General features: G+C 52.2%; 1 protein-coding gene across 4 annotated transcripts in view; it reads left to right on the forward strand.

The window, feature by feature from the left end:
* EPHB2 (EPH receptor B2) overlaps positions 1-13,274 on the forward strand; it is a 98,265-nt gene that overhangs the window by 19,400 nt on the left and 65,591 nt on the right. For all 4 annotated transcript variants that reach the window (XM_042882995.1, XM_042882997.1, XM_042882996.1 and 1 more), the window contains exon 2: positions 12,116-12,180. In XM_042882995.1, the coding sequence (XP_042738929.1) occupies positions 12,116-12,180 (65 nt within the window). The remainder of the gene's footprint in view (positions 1-12,115; positions 12,181-13,274) is intronic.

Genomic DNA, 13,274 nt, shown 5'->3' on the forward strand with positions numbered 1-13,274 from the left:
TACCACCCCTACGTGGCACAGCATGGCTGTGACCTGCAGGAGTCCCTGTCCCATGCCATCCCATCCCATGCCATCCCATCCCATGCATCCCATCCATGTATCCAGAAGTGCTGCACAGGCACTGCTGCTCCCCCGTAAGCCCTTTGTGGGGGATCCACATCCAGTCTCCCAGTCTCCCCATTCCAGAGATTTGTTCCTTGTGGCTCTCCCAGCCTTTGCTGGGGATGTGTGAGTGGGTGAGGATCTGCATGGGGTCCTTCCTGGGGGCGTTGCAATGTGGAGACAAGGGGGGGCCACTGCTTGAGCTTGGGCAGCTTTAAAGGACAGTTTTACCAAGTTCTTCAAATCCATGTACTGTGAATCAGAACTGCAACAAGAGTTAATTACTTCCTCCAAGAGGAGTAAACAAAGGGTCAGCCAACAGATTTTTATTCGTCTATAAATCTCCAGCAGTGTGAGCAGATAGAGGGCCGTGCTGGGGGGTGGCAGCAGCCCCAGGGCCTCTGCTCTGCAGGCAGGATGCAGCAGGAGGTGGTGGAAGAACATGATGTCCTTCTCTGGTGGGAAAGCTGCTTCCTGGAATCAAAGTGTTTTTCACTCAAAGAGCCTTTTTTCACCCCAGCCTGGAGCAGACAGCACCCAGTAGTGGGTCGCAAGGGAGATATCGGGGGGGGGTTTCCAGCAGGATGGGTAGATTCCAGCACCGTATCAAAGTGCCCAGATGGCAGCCTGTCCTTACAGCTCTGCTGGGCTTGGGGATGGCAGGAGGCTGGTGGTCACCTGGGCTCAAAGTCCTACAAAGGGGGAGAAAACGCATCCACGTGAGCCCTCCACCCTCCTGGTGGCTCCAGAGCAGCACCAAGGAATGGCTGACGGTCAAGTCCTCTTCTTTTTGTGCCTCCAGGGATTTGGTGCGTCCCTGCATAAAAGATCTTCTCCCATTGCACCTGTGGGATTTGAATCTGGATTGCAGCAGCAGAGAGAGGATGCACTTGCTGCTCCCTCACGTGTTTTCCTCCTGCAGGCATTGATTTAAAAGTTGGCTTCATGCTGAATAGGGAATTCAGGGGATGCTGCATTCCCTGCACAAGGCTCTTCCCTCAGTTTCCCATCTCGAGGCTGTCAGGTAACGCCTCGGTCGCTCTGCACACTACATTTTGGGAGCGTGTTGCTTTTCCAACACTCAGACAGCAAGCACTGAGCTCTGCATAGCTGTAGGCACTTGATGCTCTGAGGATGCAGTGTCACTCTCAGTGGCCATCAGTTTCTGTTTGTGGATCCCCCAGTGTCCCCACCGTGTGCCCTATCAAGGGTTGCATGCACGCTGCTTCCTTGCAGGGTTTGCATTGCTCTCAGTCCCAGATCCTCCCTCCCCAATGCCGTGTTATTCTACCTCCTGGCTGCTCCACTGATGCCTCAGGGTCTCTCATCCACCAGCATGGACATGCATCAGGACCGTGCCTTCTCCACACTTGAGCATCCATGTGAGCTCGCTGTGATTTTGTTTGCTCTCCACGTGTTTAAAAGCTCCGCTATCTCTCCTTTACGTTTGCTGGCGTTTTCATGGCTACGTTAACTTCCTTTAGTCTGCATTTTATAACTGCTAATTTAATGCTGCCAACTTCCCCCTATTTTTAATTTATACAATATGTTTATTTTTACTGCGTTATTTTCTTTTATTCGAAGCCAAGGCAATTTTTAACGGAGGGTGCCTTCTTTTGTGATGGCAGATTTATGAGATTTTTGGCAAAGCCTTTGTAAGCCAGCTCTAATTACTCCTCATTGTTTTTGTTTACATTTTTTCCCTAATCAATTTTTTGCTAATAATCCCTTTCAACTTTCGGAAATTCCCCCCTTTGCACCTCGGAGCGTGTTTCTTATTGGTGGGTGCAGAAATCTGTTCCCCCATATGTGTGATCAGATTCTGTCTGTCTGTACCTAAGCAACTGCTCATCTCCGGTTCATTGATCTGCTCATCTTCAGCTGTCAAAATGAGGTTTGTGCTGTGATTGCCCACATTGATTGTGGTATTTCTGTGTTGGAAACGAGTCTCCTTAAGTGTCAGTGTCTCCAGGAATATCTCCCAGCAGCAGCACGCGCTCTCTACCATCCCCAAGGGAGGTTCCCTGCCTGATGCTGCTCCGTAGGCTGTTCGCTTCTTCTTCAGGCTGATTTGCAGACTTGCAGAAGTGTCTCCAGGATGCTTTCACTGCTCTTGCGCTGGTCTGCAGCCCCTTGAATTCTCAGTGCAGCCCTTTCAGGGTATGGCAGCTTCGCAGGCAATCCCACAGCTGATCCATGCCTGCTTTGGGGCTGCTCCTTTCCTCCCTGTTCTCGGGGATGTCTCACTCTGTCAGGTGGTGTCCCTGGGCTGATCCAGCACACAGAGCTCCCGTGGGCTGTCCTGTGTGTGGAGCTTGGCTTCCCACTTGGGAAACACACTTGGGAGTGGGGAACAAAAACAGGGCCCTTGTAGGGACCTCTGCATGGAAGATGGTCCTCTCCACCCCATCCTCTTGGCTGTCTCTATGCTATGGAGAATAAAACCATAGAACCATGAAGGATGGACAGGACGGCCAAGATCATCCAGTCCAACCCACCCCACCGTGCCCGCTGACCGCATCCCTCAGTGCCACATCTCCATGTTCCTTCAGCACCTCCAGGCCTGGCAATTCCCCCACCTCCTGTGCCAATGCATCACCACTCTTTCGGAGAAGTTTCTCCTAATATCTCCAACCTGGAGGAAGGCTAACCAGATTCTGCATGGTGAGCAGTGCTGATGGATGGAGCTCATTGCTTGGGCACCAGCACCAGCCTCACGCCATCCTGTGGCATCTGGGTTCATCCCGCTGACAAGGGCAGTTGAATGAGTGCGTAGTGAAAGAGGAAGCCCCTCTCTGCGGTGAGGTATTGAAGATGGAGTTTTCCCAAGGGAGGAAACATTTGCAGCTCACTAAAAATACCCATTGCTAACAGCTGCCGTCTCTGACATCGCTTTATCTGCGGCGCTGGAGCCTGCGGAGATGCGGGGTTCACATTTCTGGCGTGGCTGCATGCTATCCCCCGAGGACACCAAGGCAGAGAGATGCTGCCTTCAATGCCATCCTTGAGAGCAGCGAGAAACGAGTCAGCCTGGGAGCACTACACCAACTCCCTGCCAGGGATTTCGGGAATTCCTGCGTCAGTCCCATGGGCTGGAAGCCCAGTTCGGAGCCCCCCGCTGCCAGGGCTGCCTGGGGGGCACGGTGCACCCCTCCACAGCTCGGCACAGACGGGCCTACAGCTGGCTCCTCTGAAGCTGTTCCCACTTTGGGCTGCCAACCAGAAGCAAATTTACAGCCTGTCAGTAAAAACAGTGAAAAGAGGGAAGACTTGGCTGGCAGGTGAGCGTGTGGAGCCAAACACGCAGCGGAGAGCATCCGCCCAGAGTGAGGGTGCTCCGGCACACGTCAGGTGCTGTTTGGTGCTCTGTGTTTGCTGGAGGACACTCCATCCCTGCTTGTCATGCTGCTTGTCTCAGGGCCAGCAAGGTGAAGATGGGAGCATTGCAGAACATTGCTCTTAACTCCAAGTTGCTACTGCCAGAACAGAAAGTATCTCCTTTCCTGGCTTGTTTTGTGTCCTCTGAAACAGCCCGTCTGTGACCTGGCTGCCTGCACAGTGCATCCCTGTCACCTCCCTGCAGCCACCCTGAGCTCTGAGGCTCCTTGCCTGGTCGCAGTGGCTGGCTGGAGCTGTGGGTGCTCAGATCCCATGAGCACAGCTCCTCCAGGCTCTATTTTGGGCATCCCCCTGCAGTGGGCAGCTGCCAGCTTGCTTTGCAAGGCTTGGTCATGAAAGGGGCTCACCAGGTTAGTGTGCTGGTGTGCTGTAACACAGCAGGGTCTAATCTTGCTCTTCAGTTCTCTCCTTCTGGGCCCTGGTCTTGCTTCCATGCTCCCCTCACACCCGTTGTGCCTGTTCTCTGTGTGGCCGTGCCTTAACAAGCCAGGCACAGGGCTGTGCAGCGCAGCTGCACGTCAGTGCATGGTGGTGGGGCTTTTGCTGGAGCTTAGGCTGTATTTGGAGATAATATCTTTCCCCCGTAAATGTTATTACCCTGTATATGTTCGGGTGGGGGGGAGGAGGGGTCACCATCTGTGTTTTCCAATAAAAGCAAATTAAAATTGAAGCCCATTAAGGACAGCTCGATTGGGATGCTGAGCAGGGCTCCGCAGCCTGCTGGGAATGAGTTGCTTCCAGCCTGTGCCACCACACAGGGTGACAAAACCTCATTTAGTGCCAGTGGTGCTGGGAGGTGTGATGGGGCTCATTGCACACACCTGAATTTGGGCTGGGGTGGCTGGTGGCAACTCCAGTGCTGGTCAAATTCAGTGCCCCCCGGGCTCACGCTGCTCCTCTTGGTCCCATCAGTGCTCGTTGCATCAGATGATGAGAGAGCTTAGCAGACAAAAAGGCTGGATGTCATGCAACAGCCCAGCATGTGCTGCTTAACTGATGCTGCTACTCAGTCTCTGGGCTTTTTTGGTCTCATCTCCCGAGGTCACCCTGCTGCTGTTCCCAAGGCACAAATACTTGAATGGAATAGAGGATCATGTGGGGCCTGGGGTGTTGTGGGGGAGCTGAGCTCTGGGTGCCTGGGCGGTGCAGCCCTGCAACTGCAGCTTGTGCCAGCCAGCCTTGGGGCATGAGGCAGATTATAGTGTTGTAAAACTGCTCTCTGCCACAGGTGCTGCAGCCAGGAGCCAGCCAGGGCATCCATTGGTGCACAGCAGTGGGAGAAAGCAGGAACCGATGGCCAAGGGCTTGGTCAGGGCCAGGCTGTGTGATGGCTGTGCCACGCTATAAGCAGTACCAGGGCAGTGGGTGATGGAGGTGCCAGCTTCTCAGGGGGCAGAACAACTCCACAAAGAGTTAGCAGGCATGGGGCCTCCATCCCCAGAGCTCTGTGGCTCCTGGTGAGGAAGGAAATGCCAGGGGGACACAGCTGCACCCTGCCCTTCTGGGCCAACGTGGCCTACCTGTGTCCTGCCCTTACTGGGCTTGCCCTGTTGGGATGGAACAAGAAGACATGGGCAGGGATGAGTCTTTGCTTACCCCCCTGCAACGTGTCCTGCAGACAGTGGGGTTGGTGCAACTTGCAGAGCCCGAATCATCGGTGCTGACAGTAGCAGTGGCTGCTAAACGTCTGCATCTGTGCCTTCTCTGTGTGGCTACTGCATTCCCGGGAGCAGCAGGAGGGCCTCTGCTCACTGGCATTTAGCATCTGCATTGTCTCTGCTTGCAGCCTGCCCTCGGCTGAACTCAGACCACCTACAAACGCCGGCTTCTCCTGGGGAAGATGCTACCAGCAAGGGCTGCAGTCCCTGGTGCTGCTGGAGCAGCTTTCTGGGGGCTCCAATGCGGTTATCAGGTTTTTCTGCTGACTGCTGGGCCAAATGGTGGCAAGAAAGCAGCACCGTGTGGGCAGTGATGGCTCTGGGCAGCCTGGCAGCCAGGCTGAGCGTGATTATCACCCACAGCCAGCCTAACCTGCATCTTCAACAGAGCCCCGAGCCTGAAAGATCCCAAAATCCGAGTTCCTTGTGGAGCCCCAGCCTCTCTCAGTCTTCCCAGGTGCCGGAGCCAGGCTGTATTCCTCCTGTAAAGCGAATGAGCTGGGCAGCCCTGTCTGGCAGCGTTACTTTGTATGGATGGGTTAATTGGAAAGCAAGATGTGCTTGGACGACCTGCAATAGTTGGGCTTGTCCCCTCTTTTAGGGGGGTTTCCTACTGACTTCAAGCTTTCCGGCAATGGAGCAGCCAGCACCATGCATGGCAGTGCCTGTGATCCCTTTGGATGGTGGTGGTTGAAGAGGCCATGGGAATGCCCACCAAGCATCAATCGGTTCTGGGTTTTGTCCCCTGGGGATGAATCCAGTTATGCAGACACACAGAGGGTGTGAGGGAGCAGGGAGTGGGGAGAGAGACTTGTGTGGGAGTGGGGAAAGCACAGTTCAGCCCAAGGCAACCGCCGTTATACTGCAGAAAAATGCAGGGGTGGTGCAGAGCTGTGGTGGTGCAGGCAGGCGCCCTGCAGGTCTCTCCTCATGGGATGCCTGCCCTGCCTGAACATCACAAGGAGATGGGTGTCAGCATCCCAGTGGACACAGCTGAGCCCCATTCTTTCCTGCTGCTGCCTCTGGGGCTGGCTTCTGCTCCACAGGGGCTCCAAAAAGTTGCAACACCTTTCCCTTGCTAGAACTGTGCAATATCTCCAGGGTTCCCCTTCTTGCCTGTTAGCCCCCAGGAGGCTGAATGTGAATGGGTGATGGAGATGCTGGGCATTGCCTCTGTTTATGGATCTCTCTATCTATCTGGACCTGATTTCTCAGGGAAGGGCGCTGAAAAACAGAATACCTGCCTGCTCCTGTGTTCTCGCACACTGGGACTGCCAGCACAACTCGCTCCTGCAGCACAGCATGGCTGCCCTTGGGGTTTCCTTTGGGGCTTCAGGCCCAAGGCAGGATGCGGGCAGTCCCCATCCCGGCTCAGTCATTGCTTCGTCTCGCTCCCTATCAATCACTCTCCCTCTTGGAGTTTAAGTGGATCCCTGAGTGAAGTATCCAAAATATCCTGTAGCCGCCGGCTCACAATGCAGCGTGCTGTTACTGCGCCAGCGGGTCAGCCGGGGGGGATTGGGTTTCAGTTTGTTCCGCTGGCCATTGGCCAGGCAAAGCAAAGCTCGGTGCTGCAGGGAAAGGCCACTGGGTTTGCTCAGCCCCTCTTAGCTCTTGCTGGCAAAAATATTATAATAAGGCTCCAGTAAAGCACAGGAGGCAGAGAGGGGCCTTTCAACTTCTGGAAGGATAAATAGATCTGCAGCAAGGGCTCTTTGGGGCGGGGGGACAGACGGGTTTCTCATTAACCGCCCCTCCTGTGTAGGGATGCGGTGGCTGCGCGTGAGGCCAGGCTGGAATGGCTGTTCCAGGAGCACGTGTGCCTGCATGGAGCAGCTCAGCGTTCTGCTGGGCTGTAGCACAGAGCCTCATCCAGCCCCACTTCGGTGTCACTCCAGCATGGGTTCATCTGATGGGGTGCATTACTGTGGGAGATGGTGATGAGGCAGTCTGACCTGTGTGTGTCTCGATTTGGGATTTTGCTCCATCGTTGATACTCGGGCAGCTTGTTGACTTTGTGTGTCCAACACTGAATACAGAATCGCAGAATGGCCTGGGTTGAAAAGGACCACAATGATGATCTCATTTCAACCCCCCTGCTATATTCAGGGACACCAGACCAGGCTGCCCAGAGCCACATCCAGCCTGGCCTTGAAAATGGCTAATAGGATCCCAGGACAACCTCGAAGTTTTGCACCCTGTGTTTTCAGGAGCTGGCAGCTTTCCTGCTCGGAGGGAGGGACTGATGTGAGAAGTGCGAGGGGAAAGGAAAAAGTTGTGGGTGGAAAAATGAGGGTGGAGGCTTCTGCTATCTGTGGGGCTATTTATTTGTCCAGCTGTTTCTTTATCTGCAACGAGTTTGGAGCCTGCAGATGCAAAGGATTTACCAGGACTTCTGAGAAACTCAGGTCCAGATGGTCTAAATTGGTCGAAATTGGCAAAACTCCATGGACGTTGTTTTTCCGGACACAGAGAAGTGTGTCTGCAGTGTGCACAGATCCTCTGTTAATCCCTTCCAGCCTCTCTGCCACTATCCCTTGCTCCTGTCACTCTCCAGTCTCCTCTCTCTGGTCACAGCCAGCACTTTGTCCTCTGCTCACAGGTCTCAGGTGGGAAAAGTCATAGAATCACAGAATGGCCTGGGTTGAAAAGAAGCACAGTGCTCATCTGGTTCCAACCCCCCTGCTGTGTGCAGGTCACCAACCAGCAGCCCAGGCTGCCCAGAGCCACATCCAGCCTGGCCCTGAATGCCTGCAGGGATGGGGCATCCACAGCCTCCTTGGGCAACCTGTTCCAGTGCCTCACCACCCTCTGGGTGAAAAAATTCCTCCTAATATCCAACCTAAACCTCCCCTGTCTCACTTTAAAACCACTCCCCCTTGTCCTATCACCATCCACCCTCATAAATAGCCATTTCCCCTCCTGTTTGTTTGCTCCCTTCAAGTTTTCGAAGGCCACAATGAGGTCTCCCTGCAGCCTTCCCTTCTCCAAGCCATTGCAGTTGAGACCCCCACGCTCACTTCACTCATGGCTGAGCAGCAGGAAAGGCATCCAGAAGTGCAGGAGCCTCTCTCAGGTCAGTGCCACTGCACACCATCAGCCCACTGGTGTCTGAGCATAACCATGAGCATCCCAGAGGCCACGGCGTGGTGACAGTGATGCATCTCTGCATGCAAAGTGCTCAAGCTGGATCCCAGAGTGTGGCAGAGGCTGCAGACCCTGGGATGCTCTCATAGCAGCAGTGCCTCCCCTGGCCGTGCCGGCAGCGGCCCCAGCACTGGCAGAGAGCTGCTTATTGAAAGCATCTTCAAAGTGAAAAGGACAGGCACTTATCTCCTAACCATCCCGTGGGGAGCAGTGCGGTTTCTGGTGGGAGGCAGGCCAGAGTTGCGTCTGCTAGTTTCGAGCAGCTGTAGATTTATTTAGAGTGCTGTGGGTAGCATGTGAATCCGCGGATAAACACACGGGAGGGAATAACACAAACAAAGATATTGAGAAAACGCTGCTCTGGCAGGAGCATTTCACTGAGCTGCGACCGTAGGCAGCCACCCCTGCCACCCCTGGGGGCTTAGCAGTGCATCGTCACCATCACCAAAGGGTTGATGCTCTGTGCAGGGTGAAGGGGTCCCACGTCTGCTGCCAAAACTGGAGGATGGCACCGTGAAGGAGTCAGCTGTGACAGTGAGCAAAGCTGCCAGATTTGCTGTTTGAAGCAGGGAGTTTCTCTCCTCCGTGGTTTTGGGGGCTTGTCACGGCTCGTGTTGGTGATTCACCTCATGTACAGCTGATGCCTTGGGACCCAGAGCTCCTGCCTTCAGCTGTGGAGGTCTGAACTGATCAGAGTGTGGGGAGAGAGGCAGAGGGAAGATTCTGCAGATGAGAAATACAGTGGTTCGTTGGAAATCTCACCTGGTTTTATTTGCTGAAGTGTGTGCTCCCTTTGTATAGCAAAAAGCAACTTCACAAGGACGAGATGTGGAGAGTGTGAGATGCTTTCGTCCAGGTACACACGCAAGGTAGCTCTGTGGCATATACCATTATTTTTGGGGTTGCCCCATCCCTGCAGATGCCCAAGGCCAGGTTGGATGGAGCTTTGGGCAGCCTGACCCAGTGGGGAGCAGCCAGCCCACAGCAGGGGTTGGGACTGGGTGGGCTTTAGGGTCCCTTCCATCCCAAACCAATGTGTGATTCTGTGATTATTTAGGCAGTAAGGCACTGCAGTGTGCTTTGAGGTCAAGCATCATTGAAGGAGCAAATGCACCCCCACCCTTGAAATCCAACCTGGCTTCACGTGCACATTCACAGACAGTGCTGCTAATGAGGTTTGCTCTGATTCGTGGAGATCGGTTATTCGCGATTTTATGGAATTCAGGCTACTACTGCCAAATGCTAACATGTCAACTGATCTCCACATGCTTTCTGGACTTTGGCCAGGATAGCAATTTGCTAGAAAAGATGTGCAAAAAGTCACACAAAGGGATGTTACAGCTGTGTGCTGTGGGGATGCAGTCTTGGGATGCACCCTACGCAAAGAAAGATAAACAGGAGCCCCAGAGAAGGGGACCTGTTGTAGGATGAAAGACTCTCAGTTACTCTGGTTACCTTGGGGAAGGCTGGGAGGTGATTCATTTGCCACCCTTGAGCAGCACAAGAGGAAAAGAAGGGTCTGAAAGTAAAAGGAAATCTAATAACTGGCAGCTGAGCAGCATAAATTCAGTTTTAAAGTAGGAGAAGATATATATTTTTATGAGAAGATAATTGACCTTTAGAAAAATCTGCTCGAAACCTGCGGTTTTCTGCTCCTTGTTACTGTGTCAAAATGGGATGTCCTTGAGCCAGCTAGGGCAGATGTGTTGCTCCAATGGACAGAGTCATAGAATCATTAAGGTTGGAGACAATGTTCAAGTCCATCCAGTCCAACCCCAACCCATCCCACCGTGCCCACAGCCCTCAGTGCCACATCTGCACGCTGAACGCCTCCAGGGATGGTGACCCACCACCTCCTGTGCAGCTGTGCCAACACAAGAAATTGTTCCTCATACCCAACGTGATTCTCCCCTACAACATCTTAAGGCCACGTGCAACTCTTCAGCAGAGGATAAGGGGCCATGGGCAAAGTGTGCTTCAGCACTGAGCTGGGCACATGCCCATTGCGCCATGTTTTCCTGGAACAAAATGCAAAATGCTTCAAAAATTGTTTTTCTTTGGGGAATTACGGTATTTTAGAGTGCATCTTCTTTTGCATGACAGTCAGTGTCATCAATAGTTAGGATAAATCAACATATTTAGCATTGGTTTTTTTAAGTAGTGCAGCTCCTAGCTAACACTGGGTGAAGAATGTTGTTCTCCTTCTAGATCAAAGTGCCACTGGTGTTTTAATGAAAAAGCTGGATACTTTGATAAAATAAACACTGTTATTAAGCTATGTAAACAAAGGCTCCGTTTAAAAAGAAATTTCATAAATCTGAATGACAACATTTTTGGACGAGCTGTTTTCCAGAACTCTTCGTAGTGGGAAAAAATTTGAAAAGAACTATTTTTGCTTTTTACTTTTGGAATAAAACCAAATTTTGAAATGCTGGTTTCCTGTGAACTGGAAACCGCTGGCTCTAAGCAGGAGTGAGTAACAACCCACAGTCTGAAAATGATTTACTGCCAGAAGTAGGTGCAAGGAGCATATCTATGCCGAGGCACTTTTTGGCTTACTAATGGGAAAAGGGAGTTTACATGGACTGAATAAAAGTCATTTTGCCATCTCTGCATCTAGCCTTATCTCTTTCAGCAATGGATCTGCACAGTGCTGATCTTTTTTTCTTTCATTTTTGTTCAAAGCAGTGAAAACGGAGAAGGTGGAGATGCTTTTTGGGAATTTGTGGCAGGGTGTTTGGGTTTTTAGTGGTCAGGAGCAGGACACAATTATAGCCAGGAGCTCTGCGTCTCTGCTCCGGCCATGGGAAGTGGCACTGTGTTGGGTCTGTAGGCTGGTGGTTGGAGATCTTGACTATACTGGGGCTGTTCTTTGGGTCTGTGGGCTGGTGGTGGGAGAATCTTGTCTATATTGGGGCTGTCATGTTGAGTCTGTAGGCTGGTGGTGGGAGATCTTGACTGTAGTGGGTCTGTTTGCTGGATCTGTTTGGTGATTGTCTTGGCTGCATTGGGGCTCCCTGTTGGGTCTGTAGGCTGGTGGTTGGAGATCTTGACTACATCAGGGCTGTCTGTGGTTCTGTTGGCTGATGACTGGAAATCTTGACTGTATCAGGGTTGTCTTTTGGGCCTGTAGGCTGATGTCTGGAGGCCTTGACTATATCAGGGCTGTCTGTAGGCTGATGATTGGAAATCTTGACTGTATTGGGCCTGCCTGTTGAGCCTGTGGGCTGATGGCTGGAGGCCTTGACTGTACTGTGGCTGTTTATTGGATCTGTGGGCTGGTGATTGGAGATCTTGACTGTATCAGAGCTGTCTGTTGGATCTGTAGGCTGATGACTGGACATCTTGACTATATGGGTGCTCTCCTGGTGAGCAAGCTGAAGGTGGGTGTACACCCTGTACATATGGTGCTTTTTCTTGAGAGCTGCAGAGCCGTAAAAAGGGACTCTATCCTTGCTTGTGCTGTAGTAATTGGGAGGGCAGGGAAATTGAAGCTGCAAGATGGATTTCATGTTTGTGTCTTGCTTGTGCATGCAGTGTGACCTTCCTAAGCCATCCTCTGCCGCCTTCAGTGCTGATTAGCAATAGCAGCATCTGACCTATTTCTGCCCAAATTGCCTGGAAAATTGGCTTTAATGTTGGTTTAATTTTTAAGTATGGCAAGTCCTTGAAGTGCTTTTCCTTCCTATCTGCTGCTGCATGGCCAAGGATACTGCCTACCATGCAGAAGGCAGAGAAAAAGTGTCCCACTTTTGCAAATGTAACTGGAAGGTGATGGACTGACTCCTTGTTTCTCTTTCCTCCTGCAGAGACACTGATGGACTCCACAACAGCCACGGCAGAGCTGGGCTGGATGGTGCATCCTCCCTCAGGGGTGAGTTATCCTCTTGCTTTATGGCATCTGGGTGCCCGATCTGGGGTCTCTGACTGCAAGCAAACGTAGGTGAGGAAGTCACCTGCTGACATGCTGTGGCTGAATGAAAAGATGAGGTGGGAATAGTATAAAAATGGTGTTTCTCCATCCATGGAAAAGGTGCAGCCATCTCTGTGTCTCACCAGGTTTGCTTGGGACATCAGAGTGCTTCAGAGCATCCTTCCTCTCTGCCTGCAGTGGCCAGGAGCAGCTTAGGGCCGCAGTGTCCACACCCCCAGCCTGCTCCCTGTGTTTCACCAGCTGGTGCTGGGGTGGAGGTAGGGCTGGCAGGGTACCCTTGCAGTGCCCTGAGCCAAGCCATGCCTGCTGGTCTGGCGTCACACTTGCCCTCATGTTACGTGCACAAAGCCAGCCTGGCCCAAGCCCAGAGACTGCTTTTCCCCTTTCCCCTTTCCCCTTTCCCTTTCCCATTTCCCCATTTTCTTTTTTGTTTCTTTTTTTTTCTCCTTTTCCCCTTTCCCTTTTCTCCTTCCCCTTCTTCCCTTTTGCACTTTTCTTTTTCCATTTCCCCTTTCTTTTTCCCCTTTCCTTTCTTCCCCTTTTCCTTTTCCCTTTTCCTCTTCCCCTTTCCCTTTCCCTTTTCCCTTCCCCTTTTCCCTTCCCCCTTTCCCATTTTCCCTTATCCCTTCCCCCTTTCCTTCCCCCTTTTTTCCCTTTCCTTCTTCTTCTTTCCCATTTCCCCTTCTCCAATCCTCTTTTCCTCTTTCCCTTTTCCCCTTTCCCATTTTCCTTTTCCCCTTTCCTTTCCCTATCCCCTTTTCCCCTTCCCCCATTCCCTTTTCTCCTTTCCCCACACCCTTTCTCACTTTCCCTTTCCTATTTCCTCCTTCCTTTCTTCATTATCCTCTTCCCCGTTTCCTCTTTCCCTTCCCCCTTTCTCTTTCCCTTTTCCCCTTTCCCCTTTCCATTTTCCTCCTTTTCTCTCCTCCTTTCCCTTTCTGCCTTTCTGTTTTTCATTTCCTGTTTCCCTTTTCTCCTTTCCCCTTTCCCTTCTTTCCCTTCTTTCCCTTCTTTCCCTTCTTTCCCTTCTTTCC

Source organism: Lagopus leucura, unplaced genomic scaffold (genome assembly GCF_019238085.1).
Source record: "Lagopus leucura isolate 7727_CA_CO unplaced genomic scaffold, USGS_WTPT01 Super-Scaffold_100037, whole genome shotgun sequence".
Taxonomy (NCBI): domain Eukaryota; kingdom Metazoa; phylum Chordata; class Aves; order Galliformes; family Phasianidae; genus Lagopus; species Lagopus leucura.